This window comes from Euleptes europaea, chromosome 7 (assembly GCF_029931775.1).
Source record: "Euleptes europaea isolate rEulEur1 chromosome 7, rEulEur1.hap1, whole genome shotgun sequence".
NCBI classification, from domain to species: Eukaryota; Metazoa; Chordata; class Lepidosauria; order Squamata; family Sphaerodactylidae; genus Euleptes; species Euleptes europaea.
Window position 1 is genome coordinate 92996062 of NC_079318.1, and position 27463 is coordinate 93023524.

General features: G+C 51.6%; 2 protein-coding genes across 2 annotated transcripts in view; both read right to left on the bottom strand.

The window, feature by feature from the left end:
- IL6R (interleukin 6 receptor) overlaps positions 1–2239 on the bottom strand; it is a 33232-nt gene extending 30993 nt beyond the window's left edge. Inside the window, exon 1 of the mRNA XM_056853504.1 lies at positions 2152–2239. Coding sequence (XP_056709482.1) covers positions 2152–2239 — 88 coding nt within the window. The remainder of the gene's footprint in view (positions 1–2151) is intronic.
- A 7674-nt stretch (positions 2240–9913) lies between these two features.
- ATP8B2 (ATPase phospholipid transporting 8B2) overlaps positions 9914–27463 on the bottom strand; it is a 49924-nt gene continuing 32374 nt past the window's right edge. The window contains exons 15-28 of the mRNA XM_056853505.1: positions 26730–26895; positions 25401–25589; positions 24178–24293; positions 23261–23425; positions 22634–22745; positions 21305–21410; positions 19633–19777; positions 18031–18214; positions 16541–16764; positions 15509–15592; positions 13543–13773; positions 12377–12515; positions 11226–11356; positions 9914–10210 (exon numbers count right to left, since the gene is read on the bottom strand). Coding sequence (XP_056709483.1) covers positions 9914–10210; positions 11226–11356; positions 12377–12515; positions 13543–13773; positions 15509–15592; positions 16541–16764; positions 18031–18214; positions 19633–19777; positions 21305–21410; positions 22634–22745; positions 23261–23425; positions 24178–24293; positions 25401–25589; positions 26730–26895 — 2289 coding nt within the window. The remainder of the gene's footprint in view (positions 10211–11225; positions 11357–12376; positions 12516–13542; positions 13774–15508; positions 15593–16540; positions 16765–18030; positions 18215–19632; positions 19778–21304; positions 21411–22633; positions 22746–23260; positions 23426–24177; positions 24294–25400; positions 25590–26729; positions 26896–27463) is intronic.

Here is a 27463-nt window from a genome sequence, read left to right on the forward strand (position 1 = left end):
CATCTTCTTTAGACAGACAGACAGAAGAATGGCTGATAGATAGATAGATAGATATAGATAGATACCTCTGTTTTTAGACAGATAGCATGCCTCTTCTTTAGATAGATACATAGAAGAATGCCTCTCTATTTTAGATAGATACTCTACACTTAGATACATAGCTAAAAGAATGCCATCTTCTTTAGACAGACAGACAGACAGAAGAATGGCTGATAGACAGATAGATACCTCTGTTTTTAGACAGATAGAATGCCTCTTATATAGATAGATACATAGAATAATGCCTCTCTATTTGAGATAAATAGTGTCTTCTTGGATGCACAGATACATAGCTAAAAGAATGCCTCTCTTCTTTAGACAGACAGATAGAAGAATGCCAGATAGGTAGGTAGGTAGACAGGCGTATTGTGGAAAGGTGCATAAAACTAAAATTCTGTACACAGTTGCAGTGTTTGTGGGGGAGACGGGAAGGAAAGTGCCATTCTGGACCCAGGGGTTCTGTGGACTGGCATTCCCACCTCTTAGAGTCTGGTCCAATTGAGGACACCATCCCTTCCAGAGCCCGTTCCCCTCCTCCAACCCACCAGATCCCCCCCCCGCAAGAACTGCAAAGGAAACACAACTGTGCTGTTGCGACTTCCCTTCCCCCCCCCCCGCCTAACCCACCAAAACTCCACACAGTCCTTTGGATGGCCGAGAGAACCGAAGTTTAAATATGAACACCGAATACTGAAGAGGACCAAGGAGACCTAGCCTGATACTCTCTCACTCATCCATTCCCTCTTGGGATGGGACCACAGCACCTCCCCGATAGGGTTGACAAGCAGACTAGAGGAAAATGTCTTGTCCCCTTAATAGAGGCTTGGTTTAAGGAAATGGACAGTGGACACTTTTTCAGGGCATGGAGCTAAATTATGTCCCCTACTATATAACATCCCTTTAAGCCTCTACGAAAGGATCATAGAATCATGGAGTTGGAAGGGACTACCAGGGTCATCTAGTCCAACCCTCTGCACAAAGTAGAAAACTCACAACTACCTGCCCCCCCACTCCCAGTGACCACACACTCCACGCCCAGAAGATGGCCGAAAAAAGAAACCCCTCCAGGGCCCCTGGCCAATAGGGCCTGGAGGAAAATTGCTTCCTGACCCCAAAGTGGCGATCAGCATTACGCTGGGCATGTAAGGAAGGGCCACAAGAGCCGAGAACTGACACCACCCTTCCTGCCCTCCCTCACAACACGATGTGCCTAAGTTCACAGAATCAGCATTTCTGACAGATGGCCATCTAGCCTCTGCTTCAAAACCTTCAAAGGAGAGCCCACCACCTCCCGAGGAAGCCTATTCTTCCGACGAACTGCTCTCTCAGAAAGGTCCTCCTAACATCCCTGAGTGGACAGGGAGAAGATACCCAGCCGAAATCAAATGTCCTTCAAAAGCCACTTTCCCCCAAATCCAGGATCAGTTATGATTGGTGAGATCTGCCTCCTCTAACATGCCTTCTCCACCAGGAGAGGAAAAGACACATGGACACCCTTCCAGATTGCTTCCTCCATCCTCCCAGCAAATCATAAGAACATAAGAAAAGCCCTGCTGGATCAGACCAAGGTCCATAATGTCCAGCAGTCTGTTCACACAATGGCCAACCGGGTGCCTCTAGGAAGCCCACAAACAAGACGACTGCAGCAGCATTTATGCTCCACAGCACCTAATATAACAGGCTTGCTCCTCTGATCCTGGAGAGAACAAGTATGCATCATGACTAGCATCCGTTTTGACCAGTAGCCACGGATAGCCCTCTCCTCCATGAACATGCCCTCTCTCCTCTTAGAGCCTTCCAAGTTGGCAGCCGTCACCACATCCTGGGGCAGGGAGTCCCACTATTGAACTCTGCATTGTGTGAAGAAATACTTCCTTTTATCTGTTCTGAACCTTTCAACCTCCAGCTTCAGCAGATGACCCCGCGTTCTAGCATTTTGAGAGAGGGAGAAAACCCATCAAAGGGTACCCAGGCAGGGAAACCATACAGATCTCAGAGGCTGTTCCTTCTTCTGGGGGGGGGGAATCACCCCTGGAGGAAGGGGGAGTTTGCATAGTCCCTTCCTCACATTCCCTCCCTTCTCCCGGCTCGCCAAATTTCACAAGCACTCACCTGGCTGCCGGCACTGTAACCCTGTCTCTACCAAGCCAGCTGCGGCGACAATCAGAGAAGCGATCAAGGAGGCACCGGCCAGCCACATAGTGCCAGGGAGAGGCCAGGTTGCCCCCGGGTTCCAGCCAGGCTCGCCGGGCACTGCCGCTCTCCCCTGCCCCTTGGCATCGGCTTCTGTACCTCCGAACTGTAAAGAAGCATTAGAGGAAGTGTTCTGGGCAAAGGGCTGCGAGCGGAGGCCGTGGCTCCTTGTGAAAGATTGAGCAACGGGGCGGAGCAGGGGGGAAATGTGAGGGGCAGGGGGAGGGAAAGCACAGCTAGGAAACACAGACAAACAGAGAGAGACACATGGCCCAGCTCCTCCGAAGGGATATCATACCGCCCTTGTACAAATCTATGGTGAGACCACACTTGGAATACTGTGTACATTTCTGGTCACCACACCTCAAAAAGGATATTGCAGAGCTTGAGAAGGTGCAGAAAAGAGCAACCCAAAGGATCAGGGGACTGGAGCAACTGTCCTATGGGGAGCGGTTAAAACGCTTAGGGCTGTTTAGCTTGGAAAACAAGCCTGAACTGACCCTAGAAGCTAAAATGACTCAACTGAGGCTGTCGTATTTTGGTCACGTCATGAGACGACAAGTCACTGAAAAAGACACTCATGCTAGGAAAAGTTGAGGGCAGCAGGAAAAGAGGAAGACCCAACAAGAGATGGACGGACTCAATAAAGGAAGTCACAGCCTTCAATTTGCAAGATCTGAGCAAGGCTGTCAAAGATAGGACATTTTGGAGGACTTTCATTCATAGAGTCACCATGAGTCGGAAGAGACTTGATGGCATTTAACACACACACACAGCTTGGAAAGGCGGCGGCTAAGGGGAGACATGATAGAGGTCTATAACATTAAGCATGGTTTGGAGAGAGTGGACGGAGAAGCTTTTCTCCCTCTCCCGTAATATTAGAACGCGGGGTCATCTGTTGAAGCTGGAGGGTGATTCGAAACAGATAAAAATGCATAGTTAAATTGTGGGACTCCCTGCCCCAGGATGTGGTGATGGCTGCCAACTTGGAAGTCTTTAAGAGGGGAGTGGACATATTCATGGAGGAAATGGGTATTCATGGCTACTAGTTAAAATGGATACTAGTCATGATACAAACCTGTTCTCTCTAGGATCAGAGTTGCATGCCTATTATCTTAGGTGCTGTGGAACACAGGATAAATGCTGCTGCAGTCGTCTTGTTTGTGGCTTCCTAGAGGCCCCTGGTTGGCCACTGTGTGAACAGACTGCTGGACTTGATGGGCCTGGGTCTGATTCAGTAGGGCCTTTCTTATGTTCTTAAATCCCCGGGGCGTTTCTCTAAAGAGAGTTTCCCAGGCCCCGGCTGCCCTGGAACAGCTACACCTCTGACCCCGAAGCTGGACTCCTCGCGGCACTGTCACAGAAAGATAGCACTCTGCACGTGCTCAGAGACACTGCTTGCCACACGTCTTTGCTGGGTGTGGAATGTGTCTCCTGAACAGAGAAGCGTTTCTGAGTAGGAGTGCCAGTGCGGTTAAAGGTGTTGGACGAGTACCTGGGAGACCCGGATTCAAATCCCCACTCGGGCCATGGAAGCTCGCTGGGTGACCGCAGGCCGGTCACCCTCTCTCAGCCTAACCGACCTCACAGGGTTGTTGTGAGGGTAAAATGGGGGAGAGGAGACCGATGCAAGCCGTTTGGGGTTCCCGTTGGGGAGAAAGGCGGGGTACAAATGAATTACCGTATTTTTCCGTCTATAAGACGCCCCCATGTATAAGAGAGCGAGAGATTATGATAATGATGAAGAAGAAGAGTTGGTTTTTATATGCTGACTTTCTCTACCACTTAAGGAAGAATCAAACCAGCTTACAATCTCCTTCCCTTCCCCACAACAAACACCCTGTAAGTGGGGCTGAAAGAGTTGGGAGAGAACTGTGACTAGCCCAAGGTCACCCAGCTGGCTTCATATGGAGGAGCGGGGAAACCCAGTTCACCAGATTAGCCTCTGCGGCTCATGTGGAGGAGTGGGGAATCAAACCTGGTTCTCCAGATCAGACTCCACTGCAATAGATGATAGAAAGATAGAGAGACCGACAGACACAGAGAGAGCGATTTCAGAACAAGGTCTTGGCTGAAACTGGTTTGTAACTTTGCCTTCCAGACAGAATAAAGGCGCAATACATAAATGGGCCTTCCTTTCCCTCTTCGTATTTTGTAATTTATGCTTCTAAAAAAGTCTGTTCCCAGTCTGTGCCCTGCGCAGAACGTGAGGCAGTTCTATGTAACTGTGAGATAACAAGGGCAGGCGCGGCGTGGACAGATTCAAAAGAATATTGGACAGATGCATGGAGGAGAGGTCCATCAGCAGCTACTAGCTATGGTGACTTAAACAGAACCTCCAGATCCACAGGCAGTCAACCTCTGAATCCCAGCGCCAGGAGGCGACATAAAAAGAAGAGTTGGTTTTTATATGCCGACTTTCTCTCCCTTTTTAAGGAGAATCAAACCGGCTTGCAATCTCCTTCCTCTCCCAACAGTCCCCTTGGGAGGTAGGTGGGGCTGAGAGAGTTCAGAGAGAGCTGTGACTAGCCCAAGGTCACCCAGCTGGTTTCATGTGTGCTGGAGCGGGAAATCCAACCTGGTTCACCCGATTAGAGTTTGCCGCTCACGTGGAGGAGTGGGGAATCAAACCCTCCAGGTTAGAGTCCACCGCTCTTAACCACTATACCACGCTGGCTCTCAGCCTACGTGCCCTGTTTTTGGACCTCCAGAGGAACTGGTTGGCCACTGTGTCAGACAGGATGCTGTACCAGATGGACCTCTGGCCTGATCCTGCAGGGCTCGAGGGAAGGGCTCAATAGCCAGAGAAGACTAGGCGCAGAATGGCCACTGCCCCAGCCAACAGCAGGGTTTTTTAGCCCACAATCTCAGATCCCCCCAGTTAATAGGATTGTCAGCTCTAGGTTAGGAAATACATGGAGATTTGGAGGGTGGAGCCTGGGGAGGGCAGAGTTTGAGGAAGGGGAGGGACCTCCATAGAGTCCACCGTCCAAAGCAGCCATTTTCTCCAGGGGAACCGATCTTGGTCATCTGGCGATCAATTGTAATCATGAGAGATCTCCAGGTGCCACCTAGACGTTAACAACTCCCTTGGTTAAGAAAGCTTCATTGCTGACCCTCGACCATAACTAAGTGGTGACTGCCTCTGAATTACACTGTTTGCACTAAGCGTCCTTCTAGTCAATACCCAGAGGAGGCCCGGGCTGGGCTGGATGTCGGGTTGCCAGTATTTCTTATGTTCTAATGCGTTAAGCCATTTAGAGTACATACTGGAAATTAACGTACCCATTTTACAGATGGGGAACACTGAGGACGAGTGTTTCGAACCCTAACAATGGTCTCGAATTTAAACGACAGACTCCTTGGGCACAAAAACTGGGCTTTGCTGTTTGTGGAACTCTAAAAGTCATGGGTAAATAATAAATGGCAGCTGCTCTCCCTCCTGGAGAATTTTCACTTATCTTCGGTGTTGCCTAAAGATAAAAATGACCTAGTGCAGGGGTCCAAAACCTAAAACTGACACCTATCCTGGTGCCCAAATGTTTTTAGAACCAAGTGTTTTTAGAAAGGGGGGGGGCAAAGTTTCTGATAGGCCATTGGAGATTGGATAGGCTGCGTTGAGGTCTAAAAACATTGCTTTGGCAGTAGCTGCCGCCATAGCACGACGATCTTCACCAGGTGACAGAAAGTGAGCCGCGGACCGCCATTGTGTGGCTGGTTCCACCTCCCGCGGGAGCCGTTTTGTGGTTGCGCCCACCATACCATGCCAGAATTCCAAAGGTACCCGCAGGCTCAAAAAGGTTGGGGACCCTAACCCCTAGGGGTTAAGGGACATACGAGTACAAATAGTACTGATGCGCAATAAATTAGTAGTTTGCATCTCCTTACGAAACAGCTGACCAGAAGTCTACATGCAGAGGGTCTAAGAGCAGGCGGTGAGTATTCCAGGTATGCATGATTCCTCGAATATCTGGCACAAAATCTGTAACCTTGAGTCTCCTGGGCTTCTTTGTTCAAACAAACACAAACCAAGTTTCTAGACCTCATTGCTTCCTTTCCAATGAACTGAAAGACTGATCGAAAGTTCTGGAAGAACATTTGGTGAAAGTAAGCCCCCCCGCCCTGCAAAACACCCTATCTTGCACCAAATTTACTCTGATAGCAAACACTGAATTTGCTGGTTGCAGAATCTCTTCTTTTCGGGGCTGGGGAAAACACACAACCTTACAGAACCGCGGAGTCTGACTATTCCCCACTCCCCATAACACTTCCTTTTATTGAGGCACGAAACAGAAAGACATTATGAAAGCGACAGGGCTTGTTTTTGTTTTTTAGAAAATGCAATTTCTCTTTATACCCATAAAATGATACAATTCTGCCAAGTATAGAAATGTGTAATAAATTAAACGGAATGTTCCTCGGTCCCTGCCCGGCGTGGCTGCCGCGCTATAGATCCCCTCGGCCCGTTCCAAAAATAAGACAGTCCGCGGCAAGCCGGACCCTTCCCCCCCCCCCAAAATGAACGTTTCCTCTTTGGTATCGAAACTGGCCTCGGGCAAGACGCGGGTGCAGATGCCGCCTGGAGCTTGTTTTTCCAACAGTCCCTTCCTCGCGCTTCTAAGATGGCAACGGCCCCACGGAAAGGAGGAGGGACCGGGGAGGGGAGCGGCCCAAGATCACACAGCAGAGCAAAGGGATCAAATTTGGAATCAAATTCTCGTCCTAACAACTTTTTGGGCAAAGTTTGCCCCCCTTCCAGGGATCGTTTGTTTTAGCTGATGGTTATGTTGCCAAATCTCGTTGACGAGGGTGTGGTTTGGGGATTCAGCCACCTGGAATTCTTTCAAGGAGGCAGGATATACTCCTGAGCTAGGAAAAACGTTTCCTCCCAGCCTGGTTCACACACACTGGGATCGGTGACCCTCCGAGCGTGGTGGTGGAGGTGCCAAAGATGCAACCACGTGCGAGTTCCATGCGCCACCCAGAGGTCTGTAGATGCAAGACTAGCCTGGGTCGATATACAGGGTCAAAAAAAATAAACCAAGAGAACCCGTATTTTCGAAAACACTCTGGTTTTTTTTAAGGGGAGGGAAGAAATGGGCTTCTGCATGTCCCTTGTGGTATGCTGCACCTGTTGCGGAGGGGAAGAGTGCAAGTCTGCAGCTCCACCGTGCAAGGAGGACAACGGGCCCAATGAATATGCACCAAGGTCCCGCCACCATTCCCTACACCACCAATTCCCTGGCCTTTGCTGGAAAGTAGGGAGAGCGGAAAACCAGAAGAGAGGGGTTGACTTTGCAAGTTGGAACATGAAACCCAACCACCAAAGAGACTCCTTCTGGAAGGGGAATTGTTGCGGTCCATCTCTAGCCGCAGAGGTAATACCAGAAGGTCCACGAAACGTGGCGGGAAATCCTACTGAGGTTTCTCTCCACGAGTCCCAGTTTTTGGAAGGGATAACACTGGGGAGGGGGGAGGAGTCATAGTATAGGCTCCTCCTCCTCCAGGACTGGATGTTACCTTTGCACCACAAGGGTCAAGAGTGCACATGGAACCATGTGCAATCCCATTTCCTTTTTACAAGTCAAAGGGTCAACCGGGCTAAGTATTCCCACCAGATCAGCGTGTCCCTGAGCTTCTCTTACGAGCGATTTGACGTAACAGCCGTGTCAGCTTGCCACGTTCAGCACCCTAACGTTTTCTGGGGACAGGTCACCCCTGGGGCCACCATCTGAAAGATTCAGAAGACACCCCACCATCTTGCGGCATCACAAGCCAGCGGTTTGCTGTAGGTGCTTTGGATACCGTTGCGGGAACTCGGCCCCTATTCTACCGCAGGGCTGAGCTGGGCAGAGACACTGGAAGGATCCCTGAACATACCATGAAGAACGAAGAGGGAAAGAGGGCTCAAGGTCAAGACCTATGCTGGAGAGGATGAGGCAACCTATCCATGGGCAGGGGGATGCCAGGAGAGACGTGGCATCAGGATCACCCTCTGCTCGAAAGCCCAAGTCAGCAGCAATTGGGGCTTCAGAACCAAGGTGAAGGAAAAGGGTTGGTGACAGGGAATGGAGGGAGAAAACTCTTCTGCCTTACAGAGCGAAACAGAGCAAAAACTGTGCAATCCCTTTTGGGACGCATTCCTAGGCCCCATCTTGGACACACCTGGAGAACAATAAATGGAAGGCTACCCCGCCAATAAGGTGTCCTGTTTAAATTTGCTGTCAACAAACGCATTCAGATACCTCACTGGACGTACAGCCCAGTTTGGGGTTAAGGATGATGTTGTGGACGGCTGGACGACGAGAGGTCGAGGGGTCTGGGCTACTGTTGCAGAGCCTGCTTGGGCTGAAAACCCTTTAAGACCCCCCCAACGAGCAAGTGATTCATCAACACAATCAAGTCGGGAGGGGCAGACGGGGACCAGAAATTCTGTAAGGGGCATGGTATCGCCCCAAACAGCCAGCCTTTGAAACAAATTAGGGACAGCAGAGAGGCTGTAGAACAGAGATAGGGGACTTGACCCTGCGTCTGCGCACGGCTTCCCTTGCCAGGATCCTGAACGATCCACGCTTAGCTCAAACCTCCTTCCTGTCCTGCTTTGCTCTGCTGTGTTCGGTAGGTCTGCCTCAGCCACCCCCACCCCCGCCGACAATGACGCACAACACTGGCCGAGAACATCGGGAAAAGGAGGAAGGACTAAAAGGAGGCAGCTCCTTGCAAGCCAAAGTTTGACATTATATAAAAATAAAATTCTTTGAAAACCTTCTCCTGCCCCGGTAAGCGGCAGCAGGGTTTGAGACGGGGAAGCGGGAGAGGGGGCCCAGCTGGACAATTGCCCCGGATGGGGCGAGAGGGCGGAAACTGCCCCGATGTTGTTCCGAACCCCTGGTTCTCCCCATAAAGAGCTGGAGGTCTCGCTTCTTTGTACGCATTAGATCCTGAATTCTTCCTCAGTGGGGCTTGCCCGTCCGTAGCTGGCCGAGCAGACACTGGGGGGCTCTCCTGTGCCGCGATGGTTCAGTCTCGTTCCTTAAAACGCCCCCGCTCAGTGCCCAAGGGCGCCCGCTGAGAACTTTGGGTGCCGATGGAGATAGAAAATAAAAAGTCTTTTCTTTTTTGTTTGTAAACTTAGATTGTTCCTTAGTTACTCTATATATGTATATATTTTTTAAAAGACACACGTGTCATGGTGAGGAGCCAGGGAAGTGGGCAGAACAGGAGGGGCGGCTCTCTCCCCGGCATCTCCCCGCGAGGCTCCGGTCTCCTCCATCTCTCTTGCGTCTCAAGCCAGATACATTCGTGTGCGGTGCGGGGAGGGAAAACGTTGCGCTCCTGGAGCGGGTAGATAGTACTGGATGAAAAAAGATCCCTTGTTATGCAACAGTCAAGAACGTATGTCCATCTGTTTGGGGAAGGGGAGAGAGTCACGGCCACCTGTCCACCAAGTCAGCAGGCTGCGCCGCTATACGCCGGCAGCAGGATATGTTGGGGGTTTTTTGGTTATATGACAAGAGGCCAGTGGATCTCTTGGGCCGATACCAAAGCTCCATCTGGAAGGTACTGGGCTTCCACAGAAACCAGCGGCAATGGCCTGTTTCCGGCCCGCGAGCGATCCTCTGCCCCGAGGCCGCCCGTCCGCCCTGCTTGCGTTTGTCCAGTCAGGACCGTCCTGGACTCTTCACACCTTCAGGGTTCTGTCGGGCCCTCCGCCACTCGGGCTGCTGGCGGCGCTGCCATCCCCGCCCGCGCCTTTCTTCTTCCGCAGGGTCTCAATCCAGCTGGTGCTGGGACGGCCGCTGAAGCTGGACAGGGCCAGGGAGCTAAGCCGCATGTTCTTCCCAGACATGATGAGCTCGCCGAAGCCCTCCTGGTGTGAGAAGGCGTAGCCGGAGCGCCGTGAGCCAGCCCGGCCGACCCGGCCCATGCAGCGGTGTTGGGTTTTCTGCTTCTTCCGCACCAACTGAGTATAGCGCACCTGGGAGATATTGGAAAGAAACAGGAATGGCCACAAGTCCGGAGCAGCAAGGTTTTATACTTATGCAAAGGGTTTCCACAAAGTCCTTCCTCCTTCACCACCACCCCTCTTCCAAAAGCGGTTGAAAAGCACCCAGGTTGGCAGCAACAGATACCGCTACCAATGATAATTTAGTTTGCATTTTCCAGTCTGTCTGTCCTGCCTGACCATCCACACTTGGGAACTTATCTAGGCAGCTAGCTACCAACAAACAATACGGTAACAACCAAGTGAAAGCATACTCTAAAACCTAAATTATGTACGTATGAGCTATCAAGTCGCAACCCACTCATGGCCACCTCAGCAAGGGGTTTTCAAGGCCAGTGAGAAGCAGAGGCGGTTTGCCATTGCCTTCCTCTGCAGAGCCTTCCTTGGTGGTCTCCCTTCCAAGTCCTGACCCTTGCTTAGCTTCCAGCATATAATGACCCCAGCAAGGGGCTTTCAAGGCAAGTGAGAAGCAGAGGTGTTTTGCCATTGCCTTCCTCTGCAGGGTGTTCCTTCGAGGTCTCCCATCCAAGTACCAACCCTGATTAGTCTGGGATTTATTGACCCCAGCAAGGGGCTCTTAAGGCAAGTGAGAAGCAGAGGTGGTTTGCCATTGCCTTCCTTCACAGAGCCTTCCTTGGTGGTCTCCCATCCAAGTACCAACACTGCTTAGCTTCCAACATATAATGACCCCACATATAATGAGGGGCTGTCAAGATGAGTGAGAAGCAGAGGTGGTTTGCTGTTGCCTTGCTGTTGCAGATCCTTCCTTGGTGGTCTCCCATCCAAGCACTGACCTCACTTAGCTTCCAAGATCTGACAAGACTTAAAAACCCAAATTAGTATGGATTTAATTACAACCCTTCACCCGAATTCAGATGGAGAGGGTCGGGGAGGGTCAACACCTCGAGCACTGACCTGTCCCCTCTCCGTTCCCAGTTGACAAGCCACCCCCTCAAGCCCCTCCTGCCCCCGAGGGGCCAAATCTCACCGTATCCGACAACTCCGGTTTCAGATCCAGCTTGAGGAATCGGAACGCCACCACAGGCATGATGCACACGACGGTCGTGAGGGCAATCGTCAGCCACACGTCGGGCTGGGCAAGCGTGTTCTGGGCATTACCTGGCCAGTGGAAAGAAAGAACCAAGCGAGGGGATGACGGACGAGAACGGCCGACGTGGCCCCAGGGTGGGGTGGTGTAACACTCTGACATTAGTGGACGTGAGCACACACACGCACAATGTAGTGGCATTCTCCCATAATACACACTGCTTTTGAAAAGAGGAGGGAGGGTCTAGGGCTTAGTGAGCAGAGAATCTGCTTTGCATGGGAAACATCCTGAGTTCAAATCAAGCTGCCTTATACTGAATCAGACCAGCGGTTTTGCTCAGACTGGCGGCGGCTCTCCAGGCAGAGGTCTTTCACATCACCTACTGCTCCCCAAGGTCTCAAGTGGAGATCTTCCACATCACGTACTGCCTGGTGCTTTCAACTGGAGATGCTTGGGATTGAACCTGGGACCTTCTGCAAGTCAAGCAGAGGCTCTTCCACTGAGCCACAGCCCCTACTCAGACTGGCAGCAGCTTTCCAGGGTCTCAGGCTGGGGTCTTTCACTTCACGTACTTCCTGGTCCTTCTAACAGGAGATGCCGGGGATTGAACCTGGGACCTTTTGCACGCCAAGCAGATGCTGGGGCACCTGTTTCGCATAAGGGTCCTAGCTTCAGCCCTGAGCATCTGCTATGAAAGGATCTCAGGTGGCAGCAGAGACGGGAAAAACCCTTCTGTGCATAAAGCCCAAGGGAGCTGCCTCCATATGGAACCAGACAGTTCTGAACTAGACTGGCCACCGGTCCAGCGGAATGCAGCTGCCCAGGCAAAGGGAGGCGTCTCTCGCAGCTCATGAACATGCATGAAGTTGCTTTATGCTGAATCCACCAAGGTCAGTGTTGGCTACTCAGACTGGCAGCGGCTCTCCAGGGTCTCAGGCAGAGGTCTTTCACATCACCTACCTGCCTGGGTCTTTTTAACGGGAGATACCGGGGACTTAACCTGGGACCTTCTGCATGCCGAGCGGAGGCTCTTCCACTGAGCCATGGCTCCCCTTCTGACCAACAGGCGCGGAGGGGTGGGTTGGACTCACCGACAAAACGGAATTGGTTAGGGAAGAGCTGGAAGAGGCCGTCGCTGTGCATGGCAAACAGGATGGCGAAGTAAACCGCCAGGCTGCCCCAGATGAAGAAATGGTTGATGGCGGTCCAGAATCCTGTGTCCAGCCCAATCTGCCAAGGAGGGAAGAAGGAGGTCAGCAGGGCACTGCGGGTGGAGGAAGAAAGCCGTGGCCCCAGAAGTTGTAGGCTTCAGCCGGACACCCACAGGGGCATCGTGAGACAGCAGACGCAACCAAGACCATCTAAGAGCATCAGAAGAGCCCTGCTGGATCAGACCAGCGGTCCATCCAGTCCAGCTACCCATCTCACACAATGGCCAACCAGTTCCTCTGGAGGTCCAGCAACAGGGCACAGAGGCCAAGGCCTTCCCCTGATGTTGCCTCCTGGCTCTGGGATTCAGAGGTTGACTGCCTCTAAATGTGGAGGTTCTGCCCGCAATTTAAGCCCATTATTGCGAGCTATCCTCTGCTGCCGACAGGAACAGCTCCCTGCCCTCCTCTAAGTGACAGCCCTTCAAATACTTAAAGAGAGCAATCCTGTCCTCCCTCAGCCTCCTCTTCTCCAGACTGAGCATTCCCAACTCCCTCAGCCTTTCTTTGTAGGGTTTGGTCTCCAGGCCCCTGATCATCCCCGTCGCTCTCCTCTGCACCCACTCCATTCTGTCCACATCCTTTTCGATGAGGCCTCCAGAACTGCCATCTCCAGCTCAGGAGATTCCTGGAGACTCGAGGGTGATGCCCAGGGAGGCTGGCATTTGGGGAGGGCAGGGAGCTCAGTGGCAATGCGATGCCATAAAGTAGGCCCTGCGTAGCAGCCATTTCCTCCAGGGGAACTGATCCCGGTAGCTTGGAGATCAACCGGAACTCCCAGATAACCCTAATTATTTACACATTTATAAAAACTTTTACATCCTGCCTTTCTTCGTGGTTCATAGCGGGATGTAAATGTTTTAATAAATATATAATTTAACATTCGTGGCGGCTTACAACTCTAGGCCCCATCTTGAAACTGGTAACCTTACCCTACCCCCCTGGCCCGAAGACTCAGTTCCCGAAAGGGCCTCCTCACAGCTCGAGGCTGAGCCGAGACCCGAACCGCCGCCTGTTGCTCCGAACGGGACGGGGGGGGGGGCGCGCACCTGCACACTAACGACGATGACAAGGGAGGTCGCCACAGTGACGGCGAAGGACTGGTAGTCGGCGAGGTGGGTGTTGTCACTGAAGACCCCGTAGGGGATGAAGAACATGAAGACGGAGGTGTAGATGCCCTGGGCGATGCAGATGAAGAACTCCCGCTTGTTGAAGAGAAGGTTCAGCTGCCCGGGTTCGTACAGCTTGGGGTACTCCAGGCTGCGGTGTTCAGGCACGTCCTATAACACAGAAGGGCCAGAATGTCCTCATGGCCTCTGTTTCACCCTCCTCTTTCTGGGCACAGAATCGTAGTCGGAAGGGACCTCCAGGGTCATCTAGCCCAACCCCCTGCAGGAGAGCCCAGGAGACCTAGCCCGATTCTCTCTCTCTCTCTCTCACTTCCCCATTCCCTCTTGCGATGAGACCCTTCCTTAAGAAGCTTTGGGTGGGCACAGGGACCCCGCCCCTCCCTGATAGGCGAAGGCGAAGAAGAAGGCGAAGAAGAAGGAGGAGGAGGGGGAGGAGGAGTTGGTTTTTATATGCCGACTTTCTCTACCACTTAAGGGAGACTCAAACTGGCTTACAATCTCCTTCCCTTCCCCTCCCCACAACAGACACCCTGTGAGGTAGGTGGGACTGAGAGAGCTCTAAGAGAGCTGTGACTAGCCCAAGGTCACCCAGCTGGCCTCATGTGTAGGAGTGGGGAAGCAAATCCAGTTCACCAGATCAGCCTCCGCCACTCATGTGGAGGAGTGGGGGAATCAAACCCGGTTCTCCAGATCAGAGTCCACCGCTCCAAAGCCCACCGCCAGATCAGAGTCCACCGCCTAGAGGAAAAATGTGCAGAAATGGACGTGCAGAAATGGACAGCAGACACTTTTCAGGACATGGAGGTAAATTATGTCCCCTGCTATATAAAATTATGTCCCCTGCTACATAAAATCCCTTCGAAAGGATCATAGTTTCATAGAGTTGGAAGGGACCACCAGGGTCCACCAGACTAATAACAGTGTGTCTCTATATTGGGAGACAACCCACCCCCACATAATGCAGAGACACAGTGGAATTAATTGTTCCCAGACGTGGCGGCGGATTGAGACGAGGTTAGGTTTGGAGAGTTAGTCATACAGAGGCACAATAGTCACACTCCTCTCAGTGGGTCATCCTGCGGACATGGGAGACATCAATTTTTTTTCACCGCATGCTAGAAATTCTCTTGGTACACACAAACAGGTTGGGATTTACCGGGCGATGGCTAGGCAAATATCAGAAGCTAGCGGGGACAGGGTTTCCATGGTGGAGAGAAAAGGGGTGGGGCTTGCCTAGCCTCCTCCCTGCCCTGCGTGCCAAGTCCCGCCCCTCCACATAAGAACATAAGAAAGGCCACGCTGGATCAGACCCAGGCCCATCAAGTCCTGCAGTCTGTCCACACTGTGGCCAACCAGGTGCCTCTGGGAAGCCCACAAGCCCCCCACGACTGCAGCAGCATCGTCCTTACTGTGCTCCACAGCACCTAATATCATAGGCACGCTCAACTGATCCTGGAGAGAATAGGTATGCATCATAAGATCATAAGGAAAACCCTGCTGGATCAGACCGAGGCCCATCAAGTCCTGCAGTCTGTCCACACTGTGGCCAACCAGGTGCCTCTGGGAAGCCCACAAACAAGAAGACTGCAGCAGCATTATCCTCCCTGCATTCCACAGCACCTCATGTAATAGGCCTGCTCGTCTGATCCTGGAGACAATAGGTATGCATCATGACTAGTATCCATTGTGACTAGTAGCCATGGCTAGCCCTCTCCTCCATGAACATGTCCACTCCCCTCTTAAAGCCTTCTAAGGTGGCAGCCATCACCACATCCTGAGGCCAGGAGTTCCACAGTTTAACCATGCGTTGTGTGAAGAAATACTTTTGAATCTCTCGCCCTCCACCCTCACGACACTCAGAAGCAGAACGAAATCTTCGACTGACCTGGTCAAAGACACCCATGGCGAGAACAGGCAGCGAGGTGTAGACAATATTGTACAGCGTGATGAAATACTGATCGTAGACGGTCTTTGGAAAGAGAGAAAAATCGGTGGGTCAGGGAGAGGAAGTGGAGGAAGAAGAGAAGGACATTCCATTACCCCTCAGTCTGTTGACTGCAGACTCCTAATCTTTGCTGTCCCCTCGAAGCCATTCCCATCAACAAATTGAGCAACGCAACTGGAGTAGGATTGCAGCTGGAAGCAAAACCAAAACTATTCATTGTTTGGGGGAACCGTTTTCGACAGGATTTCGATTTCTGAGATTGAGAAGAAGAAGAAAGAGGAGGAGGAGTTGGTTTTTATATGCCGACTTTATCTACCACTTAAGGGAGAATCAAACCGGCTTACAATCTCCTTCCCCTCCCCACAACAAGACACCCTGTGAGGTAGGCGGGACTGCGAGAGCTCTAAGAGAGCGGTGACTAGCCCAAGATCACCCAGCTGGCTTCGTGTGGAGGAGCAGGGAAACAAATCCAGTTCATCAGATCAGCCTCCGCCGCTCATGTGGAGGAGTGGGGGAATCAAACCCGGTTCTCCAGATTAGAGTCCACCGCTCCAAACCACCACTCTTAACCACTACACCACACAGGGGGTTGGACTAGGGGGAAATCGGTTGCAAAAACATTTGATCATCTGTGTGCAGTTTCCAGTGAGAGCCAGCACGGTGCAGTGGTTAAGGTGTCAGACCAGGACCTGGGAGGCCCGAGTTTGAATCCTTACACTGCCACGGAAGCTCGCTGGGTGACCTTGGGCCAGTCACACACACTCAGCCTCGACCATGGCAAATATTTGAATGGTAACATTTCTCTACCTGCACCCTTTCGGTTCGTACTTGTGGGAATGTCCTCTGGGCTAGCCTCTGTATGTACGAACCTAGGGACCGGTCAGAGTAAACAGCAGAGCCCTGGGTTTTCCTCTCCACTCCCACCCTACCTCCCCCGCCCCCCGTTCCCCACCATCTTCCCCAGAGCGTCACCTGGGCGGAGAAGCCGCAGAAGAAGCCGAACCAGAAGTGCACCATGGTGAAGGCAAAGTTCTTGTAGAAGAAGTAACAGAGGAACTTGCACATGCGCAGGTAGGACCAGCGCCCGTGAACCAGCAGGAGGCGCTGCAGAAACTTGAACTGCGAGAAGGAGTAGTCGGAAGCCAGCACTGCCTGGATGCCCTCCTGGCCACTGATGCCGACGCCAATGTGGGCAGCTGCCGGAGGGCAGGAAAGAGAGAGAGATGATGCCAGGCGATATGGAGAGCTCGGTCTCCCAGCTCCCGCCCAGGTAACTAAAAATCTACTCCACAGTTCCTTTCCAAGCGACCATCTGTCAGCAATGCTGATTCTATGTCCTTAGGCAGATGATGAGAGGGAGGGCACCTTGGCCATCTTCTCGGCGTGGAGTAGGGGTCACTAGGGGTGTGGGGTGGGAGGTAGTTGTGAATTTCCTGCATTGTGCAGGGGGTTGGACTAGATGACCCTGGTGGTCCCTTCCAACTCTATGATTCTATCTAAAACAACAGCCTTCTATTAATGGGGTTATGTCAGGGTTGACAGCAGGAGGGTTGTGGGGAAAGGCAACATCCCAGGAGAAAAATTAAAAAGAAAAATGAGGTCTACTTGTAGGAAGTTCTTACCAGGAGATTTCCTGGCAATTCTCAGAGCTTCCCGGAAGTGTGGCTCCAAGAATCACTGGAAACTAATGGCAAAACCAGAAGATCTCACCATGGAGGAGGGGTGTCAGACATAAGGCCCGCGGGCCGGATCCGGCCCCTTGAGAGCTCTTATCTGGCCCGCCAGCCAGCCGCCCCCCACTCGATCTGGGCTGGCGAGCCATGGCCTGGCCCAACCAAGTGACATTTATGCCATATCCGGCCCTCGTAACAATTGAGTTCGACACTCCTGCCACAGAGTTTCTGTCAACTCCTAGAACTACCCTTTGTCACTGCTGGGGAGCCCTAGGAATTGCCAGGAACTCTGTGGTAAGAACTTCCTGCAAGTAAACAAAGCCTTATTTTTCTTTTAAACTTTCTCCCGCTGTGTATATGCAGGTATTGAGACCCAGCGTGGGGTGGTGGTTAGATGATTGGATCAGGACCAGGGAGTCCCAGACTCAAGTCCACAGTCCATCTAGGTCAGTATTGTCTGCTCAGACTGTCAGCGGCTCTCCAGGGCCTCAGGCTGAGGTCCTTCACGTCACCTCCTCCCTGGTCCTTTTAACCGGGGATGCCGGGGATTGAACCTGGGACCTTCTGCACGCCAAGCAGAGGCTCTTCCACAGAGCGACAGCCCCTCAGCGCCGAGTAAAGCTCAGCTTTCTCCTTGTGTGCCTCGCCAAGGATAACCCACGCCAGCCCCGTTCGTTTGCCGGCGCAACCACGTCTTCACAGGGAGATGCTGCGGGTGATTACTTTGGGGCCCCAAAAGGTTGCCTCCCCTCCCCCGCCCCCAGGCAGACCTCCGCTCCCGCGACTCACTCTTGATCATGCTGACGTCGTTGGCCCCGTCGCCAATGGCCAGCGTGACGGCCTTCTTGTACTTCTTGACCAGCTCTACCACCTGGGCCTTCTGCAAGGGGGTGACGCGGCAGCAGATGACGGCCTTGCAGGCGCACGCCGTCTCCAGGAACTCCAGCTCCATGTCGGCCTCCAGGGCGTGCGCCTGCAGGGACAGAACGGGGGGACACGTGAAGCAGACGGAGGAACTGGAGGGGTGGGACTGAAAAAGCCAGCCGCGCTCAAGGGCCATTTATGCTTGGCAATTAGCAGTGCTTTCCAGGCTGAATTGCATCACTTAATTTTTTGAGTTTTCAGGAAGTGACTGCGAAGTTGGCGCATACCGGCTTCGCATTTCTTAAGAGCCCCTTTAATGCGACCTTTTGTGTTTGCTCTGCCCCCACCGTGAAGAATCCCCTCTAGGAGCCATGCAAAATTAAAGCCGTGCATTAGCTATGCACACGGAGTTTGCTAATGGCTATGCAAACAGGAACGAAGGAGCAGGCAAGTGGGGGTGGGTGGGCGGAATTTCTCCTTTGGCGTGGGGACCGTGAATAGGCATTCTAAAGGTCGCATTTAAAAAAAGAGCTTTGAGCGAGCATCAAAATTGACCCTGCATAAATGGGGAAGGGGGAGAAAGGAAGCAGATGTGCTTGATGGTCTGGGGATTCGTTCTCGTGAGGAAGAAGCTGTGCTGTGGATCCAACAGAGCGGTTCTGCAGGTGGGAGGACATCTGTCTGGCTGAAGAGCGCGACTCTCTCACCTCCCCCTTGGTAGGATTGCCAGGTCCCCCTTCTCCATCGGCGGGAGGTTTTTTGGGGCGGGGCTGGGGCGATCACTCATGCGGCTGCATGCGACGCGTTCACATCACTTCGCCACAGCTGCTTTCGCACTTCTTTAGCACTCAGCACTCAAACCCCCCAAATGGCGGAGTTTGGGGGGTTTGAGTGCTGAGTGCTAAAGAAGCCATGGCGATGCAGCGCTTCTGCGGGGGGGGAGGTAAACCCGGAAGTGACGTGGCCGTATGTGCGATCGATGCTCCGGAGCAGCCTGGTGGATTGGAGGGCAATTTCCCGCTGAAACCACCCACCTGGCAACTCTACCAGGCTGAGAGCCAGCATGGTGTAGTGGTTACGCGCGGTGGTTTGGAGCGGTGGACTCTAATCTGGAGAACCGGGTTTGATTCTCCACTCCTCCACATGAGCGGTGGAGGCTGATCTGGTGAGCTGGATTTGTTTCCCCAGCTCTGTCAGAAGATTAGCGAAGATTACATGACCCCCGATTCTTTCAGTCCTTCTTAGCACTGTTATGCTCTTCCGCAGTCCTGAATCCGTGTTATTACAGATGGCAAAAAAACCCCAGAAATTCGTTCCTATTTTTTAAGTGGCACCTAACTAAATAACTATTATTTAGGCCGATCCTGCGTTGAGCAGGGGGTTGGACTAGATGGCCTCTATGTCCCCTTCCAACTCTATGATTCCATGATGGTGTTCTTCTCTAAGTATTCTGTAATAGGGCATCCCTCATATGCGTGGGAGCCCATGGTTGATGGGATTCTAAGCGCGCTCAGGGACTACCCTTACCAGGCTGTGCCCGTTGATGACCAGGGCATACTCTCCGGCCACCGCCTCTAGCACCGAGGTCAGTTTGGAGGCAGACAGTTTCTCCTGGTAGGTGAACCCATTTCCCACCGACCGCGTGGAGTCCACCATCTTCTCACGGGCCTTCCTGCCAGCGGAGGGAGCGAGGGGAAAGGAGGAATAAGGATGAGCGACAGAAAGGAATCTTTTCCTGCCTTCCAAACCCTGCAATCAGAGTAACAGACTCGGGGAACCAGAGACAAGCCAGGCCCCGGTCTCACCCCAGGACAGGGCATTCCCAAAGCAGCCTGCAAGCTCAGTCCATGCACTGCTTTGTTGCAACATGAATTTCCGACCTTCAGGGTGATGAAATAAGCCCGTAAACTGGCGGGCAACGACCGGGGAGATCTCCAAAGCCGGCCTCCTCTCGGGTGTCTCATCCTGCATTCTTAGTGAAACCTCTGCCACAGAGGAAGCCTGCTCCTTTTCTTGTGTGAGTCTAAACATATCACACATATGCACGGAGATGCCTTATATTGAATCGGACCACCAGTCCATCAAGGTCGGTATTGCTGTCTCTGACGGGCAGCAGCTCTCCAGCGTGTCAGGTAAGCAGAGGTCTTTCGCATCACCTGCTACCTGCTCCTTTTTGCTGGAGATGCTGGGGATTGAACCTGGGACTTACTGCATACCAAGCGGATGCTCTGCCGCTCAGCCACAGCCCCTACTCAGACTGGCAGCAGCTCTGCAAGGCCTTAGTGTAGGGGTCTTTTGCATCACCTATTACCTGATCCCTTTAGCTGGAGATGCCGGGGATTGAACTGGGACCTTCTGCATGCCAAGCGGATGCTCCGTCACTGAGCCACAGCCCCTCCCTTTATAACGCACATGTGAAGCTGCCTTATGCTGAAACAGACCATAAGTCCATCAAAGTCAGTATTGTCTACTCAGACTGTCAGCGGGTCTCTGGGCTCTTTCACATCACCTACTGTCAGATCCCTTTTCAACTGGAGATGCTGGGGATTGAACCCGGAACCTTCTGCATGCCAAGGAGATGCTCTATCATTGAGCCGCTGGCACCACCTGGAGAAAAGACCTATCAGCAGCTATTCACCATAACAGCTTAATGGAAACTCCAGGTTCAGAGGAAATCTATCTCCAAATACTGGACGCTTCTGTTAGGAGTCTGCTTCTGGGCTTCCTGTAAGCATCCAGTTGGCCCTGTAGGTCTGATCCAGGGGGGGTTCTGATTATGTCGATCGTATGGGCCAGGCCCGCCCTCTTCAGCACAGGAACTGTAGGACTGGCCTACCTTTCAGGGCTGATGTGGTGATTAGCGTAAGCAAAGGGCCTTCACCATCCCCAGCAGAGGATTGTGACCACTTTTTCCTTGCATGCAGAAGGTCCCAGGTTCAATCCCCAGTATCTCCAGTTAAAAAGGACCCAGGCAGTAGGTGATGTGAAAGACCTCCACCCGAGGCCCTGGAGAGTCACTGCCAGTCTGAGTAGGCAGTGCTGACCTTGATGGACCAAGGGTCTAATTCAGTATAAGGAAGCTTCATCTATTCTGTTCTTCTGCTCAAAGCAGAGACCTCATTCTCTTCGCCGAATTAGCATCATCATTCCTCTAGCCTGGCCAAAAGCCACTGCCACGCCATGTCTGGCCCCGGCTCACCGCAACTCTTGCCGCACTTCAAGGACCGTGTGTCCCGTGATGATGAACACCTCGGTCATCTCGTCTGTCAGCATCTTGCAGGAGTAGCCAATGTTGACGGCCGTTTCTGGAGAAACAAATGAGAGCTGAGCCTGGGTCCCAGCCTGAATCTCCAGCCCAGATTTCAAGAGGGGCTCAGTCCCAGAAACCCATTTTGAATGAGGGATCTCCAAACTAGGAAACATGAAGGATTTCTGGGATATTGAAACGTTATAAACAAATCAGGTTGCAGCATTGAGTTAAGTAATTTAACCAACTGATCAAAAGAAAACTTTCGTTCATCATGTTTTGTTAGAAGAGGCATTCTGGCTCAGGGGGAATGCCTTTTCTAAGGCAGAGCCTGGCTGAGACACAAGAATATATGACATTCTCTTAGAAGAGGAATTATCCAGGTTAGAAAGGGAAATGCCTCTTGTTCGTTAAAACATGCATCATGACATTCTCTTAGAAGAGGCAATCCCCTGAAAGAAAGAGAAGAGGGAATGCTTCTTCTAAGATGGTGCTTGCTATGACACTAATCTAATCTATAAACAATTTAAGCATGCTTTTTAATTCCAGAGTGATTTTCTTTACTCACATGAAAATTTAACCAATTAACTGACAAACCTCTAGGACTGCCTGATGAGGATTTCTTCAGTTCTCTTAGAAGAGGCATTCCCCCAAAAGAGAGAGATGGGGGAATGCCTCGGCTAAGAGAATATTTCTATGACACAAGTCTCATCGGGAAACAATGTAAGTATGCTTTTTGCTTGCAGAACTATTCTCTTCACTCACGTGCAAATTTGACCAATTAATTGATAGAGTTCTAGGATTGGCTGATTAGGATTTCTTCAGGTCTCTTAGAAGAGGCATTCCCCCTGAAAGAGAGAGACAGGGGAATGCCTCTTCTAAGACGTTACATCTCCGACATGATTTAAGCATGTTTTTCGCTTCCAGAACAATTGTCTTTACTCAAGTGCAAATTTGACCAATTAATTGATAAAGTTTTAGGACTGCCTGATGAGGATTTCTTCAGTTCTCTTAGAAGAGGCATCCTCCCGAGAGAGATAGGAGAATGCTTCGTCTAAGACGATACTTCTATGACACAAGTCTCATTGAGAAAAAAAATTAAGTATGCTTTTTGCTTCCAGAACTTTTTTTTTTTTTACTTACGTGCAAATTTGACCAATTAATGATAAACTTGTAGGACTGGCTGATTACATTTTCTTCCTTGACTGACCACAAAATAAATAAATAAAAGAAACCACCACCCACCATCTCTTCCCCCAGCCCCACCAAGGTGCCGCTCACCCTGTTTATCTCCAGTCAGGACCCAGATCTTGATGTTCGCTAGTGTGAGAAGGGCGATGGTCTCCGGAACTCCCTGCTGCAGCTTGTCCTCGATGGCGGTGGCTCCCAGCAGCTGGAGGGCAAGAGGAAGAGATGCTGTCACCACAAATAGGGGTGACTGTTTTGGCAATCAGCCCAGGGCACCCAAACGGTGCCAGCCACGCCACGGCGAGTGTCCGAGGTCAACAGGGCGGGGAATTTGCTGACGCTGCTCAGGAAAGAGGCGTCTTGCCTGCTGCTATGAAGTAGAGACAGCGTGAAGTGGTGGCTACAGCAGGGCTGCCAAACTCAATTGTTACGAGGGCCGGATATGACTGAGAGGGGATATGATCACCATCTTCAAGCACTTGAAGGGCTGTTATATAGAGGAGGGTGCCGAGTTGATCTCTGTCGCCCAGAGATCAGTCGTAATCCCAGGAGAGCTCCAGCCACCACCTGGGTGTTAGCCGCCCTATGAATAACCCAAAATGGGAGGGGGCATTTGTTCACATCATCGTTCCTCAGCATTAACAAATTGTGTTAAACAGAATCAATTGGCCTTTGGAGGAAACGGGTAAAGAATGCGCCCATCTCGGGAGCCCGCCTTACCACCATGTCGTTCTCCACTTCCTCGTACAGACGGGCCACCCTGTCCTCACGGCCCTCGCTGGTCGCGCTGGCTCGATGCAACCGTTCGGCCCAACTGGCATAGTAGCTTTCCTCCAGGTCGCGGTAGGCCAGCACCAACGTTCGAAGACCCTCTCCGGCGTATTCCTGAAGGCAGGAAGGGGAGAGGAGAGGGAGGGTCACGGGAGGCCCCCAAACCAATCTGGGCTGACTGCTGTAGTTCCCACACCCCTGCACCCCCTGACGTCAGACCAGGGTGTCGCCAAATATTTGACAATAGTACTGTCTTTAAAGACACTTTAAAGTTAAATTATGTGCTGAACAGAGATATTATCAATGTACTGTTTATACAGCTATTCCTTTTAAGCTATTCATGTATTGTATATATTTTTAATTTTAAAATGATTTATGAATCCCAAGATTTTAAAGTTATATTGTCCACAATGCATACCTATTCTCTTCAGAATCAAGGGAGCATGCCTATGATATGAGGTGCTGGGGAACACAGGCAGGATAAATGCTGCTGGAGTCGTCTTGCTTGTGGGCTTCCTAGAGGCCCCTGGTTGGCAGCTGTGTGAACACACAGCTGGACTTGATGGACCTTGGTCTGATCTAGCAGGGCCTTTCTTATGTTCTTACGTACAATATTTTAACATTCCATAATGCTGTAAATTTTGTTTTTATCTTTGGTCAGATGAGCTTGAAATAAAAGGAAAGGAACAGCAGCCACGGACCTCCAAACACGGATCCCCTCTGCCCGCAGCCCCCCCACCAAATCACATGAAAACAAATCACATGACTTGCTTGGCCCCGTGGTGACCGTCGCCGCCCTTTGCCCACCCCTATCAAACCCGCAGCCCCCACTTTCACGAGCCCCTGCTTCCCCGCCTTTGACTCACGTTCAGGTGGTCGGTGGTTACGTTGTACAACTCCTGGTTGCCCGGGTGAAGCCGCTCCAGTAAGATGGTGTCGGCTCCTTTGCAATACAGACGGATCTGCCCCTCGTGGTTCCGCACTTGGGAGGGGAGCGGTGGGAGGGGGAGAGAGGAAGGGAAGAGGAGAAAAGAGGAGAAACCGCTTTTGAGTTCACGTGGGAAGGGTCGAGGTCATGCCGAGAGGGTGGGAAATCGGGTGAGAGGGTGAAGACAGCGGAGGAGGAGACCTATTAGCCGTGACAGCTAAATAGAACCTCTACATTCAGAGGCAGTATACCTCCAAGAACCAGTTGCTGGAAGGAAACGGCCGAGGAATTCGGACGGCTTCATGGCATGGTTGTAGGCGAGGAATTTAATATCTCCCCGTTCAAGAGGGTTTCATAAAAGAAATTAAATTTTCTGACTTATTGAAGCCCAAATTGACAAAAGCAAAACCTGCACAGTTTCACTTTATATTTGATAGTAAGTAAAACATTTTTAAAAAATCCTTTTTAAAAAGTTAATTTTTTTAATATAAATATTTTGTGTGATTAGTATGGCATGCTGCTCAAAAACTCAGTCATAAAGATTGGTATACTGACATATATTTTAATGTAATTGCACTCTGTATTTTATGTTTGGAACTCCCCCTGTGACCCTGGAGAGCTGCTGCCAGTCTGAGTAGACAATACTGACTTTGATAGACCAAGGGTCTGATTCAGTACAAGGCAGTTTCCTGTGGTCAGAGCTGCCGCCAGCCAGAGTAAAAGAAGAAGGAGAAGAGCTAGTTTTTATATGCCGACTTTCTCTACCACTTAAGGAAGGATCCAACAGGGTGACAATCGCCTTCACTCCCCCTCCCCACAACAGACACCCTGTGAGGTAGGTGGGGCTGAGAGAGCTCTAAGAGAGCTGTGACTAGCTTAAGGTCACCCAGCTGGCTTCATGTGGAGGAGTGGGGAAACCAACCTGGTTTGCCAGATTAGCGTCCGCCGCTCACATGGAGAAGTGGGAAATCAAACCCGGTTCTCCAGATCAGCGTCCGCCGCTCCAAACCACTGCTTTTAACCGCTACGCCACGCCGACTCCCACAGGCCTGAGTTAGACTCAGAAGGACCAAAGTTCTGAATTGGGATCAAGCAGCTTCCTAAGCCGATTCCACCATCCTGAGGGAATTCGCCTCTCCCCCAACCCTCCTCCTTCCTCACCGATGACAGACATGCGCTTGCGAACATTGTTGAAGTCCAGGATGGCCAGAAGCTGGTACGTCACCGGCCGCCCCAGTTCCTGCACGGTGATGGTCTTGGGGGTGCGGGAGCGGAACACAAAACCGAAATTGCGGGCTGCCGTCACCAAGGCACCTTCGTCCGGAGACTGGGCTTTGTAATACAATTTCCCTGTGCAGGGAAGGAAGGGAAGGGAACGAAGTCTGGTCAGATGAAGTGGGAAACTGAAAACCCCACGGATTTTGGGCCTTTGCTTAAATAAGGCATTTTGATGCTGCACCCTCACACAAAATGGCTCTTGGAATGGACAGCATAAAAGGGGAGGGGCTGTGGCTCAGGGGTAGAGCCTCTGATCGGCATGCAGAAGGTCCCAGGTTCATACCCAGGCATCTCCAGTTAAAGGGACCAGGCAAGGAGGTCTTGTGAAAGACCTCTGCCTGAGACCCTGGAGAGCCATGGGGAGGGGCCGTGGCTCAGTGGTAGAGCATCTGCTTGGCATGCAGAAGGTCCCAGGTTCGATCTCCGGCATCTCCAGTTAAAGGGACTGGGCAGGTAAGTGATGTGAAAGACCTCTGCCTGGAGAGCTGCTGCCGGTTAGCGCAGACAATACTAACTCTGATGGGCCAAGGGTCTGATTCAGTAGAAGGCAGCTTCATATGTTCAAAAGAAACAAGTTAAAAAAAACCTCAAAAAGCTGGGAAAACAGCATCAAAAATAAATCACAAAAACAACAGAATTTCAAACAGTAACCGTGCATTCCTGAGCTGCGCTGGCGGCCAGGACAAAAGGTGCTCTGGAGGCTGGCCAAGGCCTGCGCCGGCGTAAGGGCCCACAGAGCCGGCGTCCGGGCAACGTACGCCAGCATTTGTGGCCCCAAAGCCAGCGTGAAGCTTGGTTTCTCTCACAATTACAAAGCAGCGTGTAAAGAGGCGGGGATTCAAATGCTTCCTAGGAGCTCTTTCTGAGCAGAAGAAAGGCTTTTTAAAACTGAGACTTGGATTTCCTCCCCTCCTTTCTCTTCAGACTGCTCCGTTTTTTGTTTTATGTTCTTAAAATGACTTTTTGTGCCGCAACTGGGTTTGTGGGGGGGAAGGAAACTTTTCTCTCACTACAGCCAATTACGAAGCAGCCTTTCAAGGGGCGGGGACTTGGTTCGAGCTTGGAGGCTGCTGGTGCACAGACTCCCAACAGGAACATGTGGGTCCAGCAAGGAACAAACCTCACATAAAACTCCCGTGCATAAACCACCTCTGCCTCTGACCTCCCCGCCCACACACACAGCTTCCCCCACTCGAAGGTCACAATCCCAACCTGGGTTCTTTTCCTCGGACATGACCGTGTGGCACAGAGAGAGCAGGCGGAAAAACTCGTGGACGTGTGGATCTCCCAACTTGACGGCTTCCAAGAGACCCGTGTCCCAAAATGTGAAGTTGGGGTCAGCCAGGGGGTTGAAAGAGAAATCGACGGGTTCCGTTTTCTGGGGGGAGAAAGGGAGTCGTCGGAGAAAGAAAGGGTTATAGCCCCAGACTTCTGCCCAGGTAATTTCCCCCACAATGCACAAGTAACCAGAGCGCCTCCCCCCTTGACCTGTGAGCTCACCCTCCAGAATTTTATCTGACCGAAAGAAGGAAGGGAAAATGATAGCGAGAAAGGATTTTAGCCTCATGAGACCCTTGTGTGGTAGGTTAGGCTGAGAAAGTGACTTTCCCAACGTTATCCGCAGTGAGTCATGAGGGGGGGGGGAGGACGGTGGATTCAACAACTGCATGTTACTTCCACATTCCTTTTAAACTCTTCTTGTTTGTTTGCAAATGCAGCTTCCAAGATTGCTTTATTGAGGAAGAAGAACTGCATAGGGAGAAGGGGGGGTGGAAACTGTAACTTCCCTGCTGCAGGATGGGTTTTTGTTTCTCTTTTTGCTAAAGAAAGCCCACCCCTGAATTACTTTTACTCCAATGGTGGGAAAAATACAGGTACCTTTATTTTTAAGTTTCCTCCAGCAGGAGTAAAAAAAGCTCAAAGGTGGATTTTTCCAGTGAGCAAAT